The sequence below is a fragment of the Nicotiana tabacum genome, chromosome 14, assembly GCF_000715075.1.
Source record: "Nicotiana tabacum cultivar K326 chromosome 14, ASM71507v2, whole genome shotgun sequence".
NCBI classification, from domain to species: Eukaryota; Viridiplantae; Streptophyta; class Magnoliopsida; order Solanales; family Solanaceae; genus Nicotiana; species Nicotiana tabacum.
In genome coordinates, this window is record NC_134093.1 from 29389595 (window position 1) to 29393925 (window position 4331).

A 4331-nucleotide genomic window follows, 5' to 3' on the forward strand; every position below is an offset into this window, starting at 1 on the left:
CAACTTTCAATATTAAGCGCTGAAACGCTCCCACTTCATTCGAAATCCGATCTGAACACACGCCCAAGTCCAAAATCATTATACAAACCTATTGAGACCGTCAAATCCCGGTTCCGAGGTCGTTTACTCAAAATGTTGACTTTAGTCGAACTTAACCATTATAGACTACTATTAAGGAACTAAGTGTTGCGATTTCAACCCGAACTCTTCCAAAACTAAACCAACCATCCGCGCAGGTCATAAAACAGTAAAAGCACATACGGGGAATCTTAATTAGGGAAACGAGGATCTAGAAAGCAAAACGACCGGTCGAATCGTTACAATATTTTCAACAGATGAATAAGTTGCTTCATGCTATCAACAAAAGAACTTAAACCTGATTAAATTGCACTGGCAATTGATGCTGTCAATGATATAATAAAATAACATGTTATACCTGATTACATTGCACTGACAATCAATATGTATAACTTGAACCTTTATATTTATACCAAGTAAGTCCATAGACATAGAAACACAAATACACAATATGCATACTTCACATCCGTTACCTTAAAATTCTAGATGTATCTCTGTATGGAACGACACAAAAGATGAATCATTGAAGATGTAAACGAAAATTCAAGAAGAAACCATCCTAGATCTCTAGAGACCATGATCTAACTGCAGTAAACACTAAATATCTTTGTCCTCCTCCTGCATATCCTTGAATGGATGTCATATGACAGAGCACGTTACTCTGCTGCAGCATTGGTGTGAACTTGAAAAATATGAAAACAACAGTTGCAGACTTAGCCACATTGCCTGTCTCACCTATATTTAGCGTCATCAGTCCTCTTTATCACCGCTTTCTACTTTGGAGCCTAGCCAATAAACTAGCATATATGAGGTTTTATCATTTTCAGAAAACGACTTCTCATTCAACAGTCAACTTCTTCTTCTTTAAATTTTATTTTATGTTTGGCCTCGTCTACCTTTATTTTCTATTCCCTCCATTTCAATTTATATAAACCTCCGTGCCAAAAGATTGAAATATTTTTCTATTTGGTAACAATTTAACTTTATGAAATGATATATAGTCACACAAAATATATGTGCCTTATTTTACATTATAAGTTTAAAAATCTTCGTTTTTTTCTTAAATTTCGTGTCCAACCAAATGAATTCGGGAGTATATGATAATCATTTGTATCTACTCTTTGGGGATTACTTAATTTTCAGAGTTCGAACGTCTAGCCGTTTAATGTCTATAACCTTAAATGTCTAGAGAAAAAAATATGACGAATTTGTTTTTCTTTCTTGTCGAAAGAGAGAAGAAAAAAAAAAAGAAAAAAAAAAGGAAAAACCACACCAAAAGACGACAGAGAGTAAAATTGAATTGTTTCACTCAGATAATAATAGAAAAAACAAGAATTGGGAAAAACTCGCATTCCCATAATAATAATAATTGTTTACTCTTCAGTGAATCTTTTTTTGGGAATAATCTCAGGGTTAGGGAATATTCTCAACATTGTGCACAAGTATCAATTTTCCAACGCTCCTGCTCAGCAAAAGATAAGCAAATATTATACTACTCAACAAAATTCCTAAGGAAAGGGCTTTCTTGAGATAATTTTAACTACCGTCCGATACACACAAGGTATAGAAGGGCTGCATTTATAAAGTGTGATGTAAACAGTCTAATCTAATATAAGTATTAGTGACTGTTTGTATAACTCGAACTCGTGACATATAAATCATACGGGCTCCAAGGCTCCCTCCTAACTAGCTCAATTTATCTCATAAAAAAAGATTACTTATTACGTAAAAAAAAGAACAACTAGCTGCTACAAAAGTTGGATTATAAAATGATTCATTAGTGCCTAATTATTCAAATGTGGAGCTTAGTCGACCCCACAATCACAAACGGTCACCAAGAATTTAAGTCTGACCATATTGTTATGTACCAGCACTACGAATTAATACTTGTATCGTGACAAAAGGACAAACAACAAAGCTTCCCCTCAACCTTTCCTAGATCACTACACCAGCAATTTGGCATGCACGTAATCTTTGGTCCATCACTTGTACTTTTACCTACAACATCATTAAAACCTCAAAAAATTTCCTAAGTGTAGACAGATAAAAGAGTTTTTTTGGAACAGAAAAATGTATTATTATGTAACAAATTCGTTGTCTTAAACTACGTTGCTTGAACTAACGGAAAATATTTATGTGTGGGCGTCGATCCTCCAAAAGTAATATATTTTTGGAGAATTCATCACAAATACTACAACTATTGTGAATATTCCCCGCAACATGTCTTGGAGCTTTATAACTAAGGTTACAGTAATAAATTCAGTTAACATAAAATGAAGCAAATCTTGACATGATATCTAGTTAAAATTGATAGGCAACTTTCCCTTGCATTGATCACTTTTTGTAGGCTTTTTTCTTTGGATTTGGTGATATCCACTCATAGATAAAGTTACAATTACAACCCCAAAAAAATAAACAGAGAAAAATGTCAAAAGCAGAGTCTGGTCAAAGCAAAAGCAGGCCATTAGTAGATGAATCAGCTCATTACAATTGGCAGCATAATCAAAGAAAAAGACTGTCTGTTGACAATTCACAAGAAAAAAAAAGTTGAATAAAATGACTGGAAAAGTTAACTTCTAACAACAAAAAACAAAAAAAATAAAAAATAAGAGGATGCCCTTTTAATTAAAGACTAGAGGGTTCATCAACTTTCTAATTCCCAACCCTAAAAAGGTATAAAATTAGGATAATGATAATTAGCAGATAGGAGTACTTAAAATTAAAAATTAATTAAATACTGCTCTGTTCACGTAACCAAATATATGGGCATAGCTGAAGTTGTCGAGATCCTATGCTGCTGCGGGTCCATGTTAAATTCCCTGAGGTTAATGTACGGGATCTCGAAATCACCTTTCCGGCTAGGAGTCAAAGTGCCAGCGAGTGGACCGGACGACGGACGGCTGGTTGTACGGCAAGGCGTGTTTGACCCACTTCTGCTCTCAGTAATATAAACCGGTCCAGATACTGATCCCCGGAAAGTAGCACACCGGCGGTGAACTTCGCCGTCGACGTCAAGATCACCGTCGCCGGAGATTTTGTCATTTTTGGAATTACTGCTCCTCTTGAAAAATAGCAGAGCATTTTTCCACCATTTTTTGCGGCTACTGTTTTTCTTTATCTTTTTTGAAGATTCGTCTTTTGAGATTGGTTTTTGTAGCTTGAAATGAACTGTATCTATAGAAGATCTTGCCGTTTCTCTAATCTTGTGCTTTCTTGCTTCTTCCAAAATCTGTTAAACACGGGTTAAAAACGTACTCTACTTATTAATAATGCATTAATTAATGGTGTATCTTAGCGCTTGTTAGAGTGAAATTTAGGACAAGAACGGATCTTTATTGAAAATAACAGGTGCAAAATCAGTTTTTCGACTCAAATTATGTGTATGTAAATTAAAAAAATAATTATGTATTTTCGACGTACCTGAAAATAATCGATTTGAGGGTCGAAGCCATAGTCACTGAAGTGTTGAGGTTCAACAAAGTGAAAAATGGGGGATTTGTTTGACATTTTTTGGTTTTTTTCTGTGGTTTTGTTGTTTGCAGATTGAAGAGAGAATTAAAAGGAAAATGAAGAGTTGGAAGGAAAGAAAAATGGGAGGGCAAAAGTGGGATAGTAAGGAATCGCGCCTTTGGGGGCTCAATGGCCGTTGGTATTTGCAAACCCTAATTAATGCCTATTGGCTATTTTTGCAACTTTTCATGATTTTATTTATTCAACTCCCAATACAAGCCTTCTTCATATTTAATGCAATTAAGTTATTTCACACATTGAAAGATGGTAGCATATGAAGCATGACACAAACTTTTGATTTTATGAGATTTATGTTGGCGTACTCATGAGTTGATAAGAGGTCTCTTTTAAATTCATAACAAGATCTATTGGTCAAATTATATTGAGTTGAGTTATGGTTGTAGATTAAAATTGATGTGAATGCAACTAATTTGTTGAAATATTTTGTCCATACTCTCATACAACAATGCAAGATAGGTATTAGCTAAAGATTAATTTTAATTTAAAATTCTTAAATAGCGACATATTGAATGCGTTTTGAAACATAGATATAACTCTACATTACATGTTTTAGATTTTTATTATTACATGTTATTTCTTTCGCCTCGTTTTTTTATTATTTTATTATTGTTATTGTTTGTTGCTATTGCTTTCTTTTTATCTTTCCTTGAGCGGGGTGTCTATTGCAAATTATCTCTCTACCTTTAAGATAGGAGTAAGGTTTGCGTACACACTAGCATTCG

General features: G+C 34.1%; 1 protein-coding gene across 1 annotated transcript; it reads right to left on the reverse strand.

Moving 5' to 3' along the window:
• Window positions 1–2522: 2522 nt before the first annotated feature.
• On the reverse strand, window positions 2523–3736 carry LOC107802380 (uncharacterized). The gene is made up of 2 exons (XM_016625865.2): window positions 3499–3736; window positions 2523–3307 (listed from the first exon to the last, which is right to left on the reverse strand). Exons 1-2 carry the CDS (start codon window positions 3583–3585, stop codon window positions 2825–2827), a joined length of 570 nt encoding a protein of 189 aa, XP_016481351.2. The 5' UTR covers window positions 3586–3736; the 3' UTR covers window positions 2523–2824.
• Window positions 3737–4331: the final 595 nt, after the last annotated feature.

Bases quoted from the DNA above. Each gene is read 5' to 3' on its own strand.
- LOC107802380 (XM_016625865.2), bottom strand. From the start codon at position 3,585: ATGTCAAACAAATCCCCCATTTTTCACTTTGTTGAACCTCAACACTTC. The intron at 3,308-3,498 runs GTACGTCGAAAA...CGTGTTTAACAG, and splicing joins CTCAAATCGATTATTTTCAG to ATTTTGGAAGAAGCAAGAAA.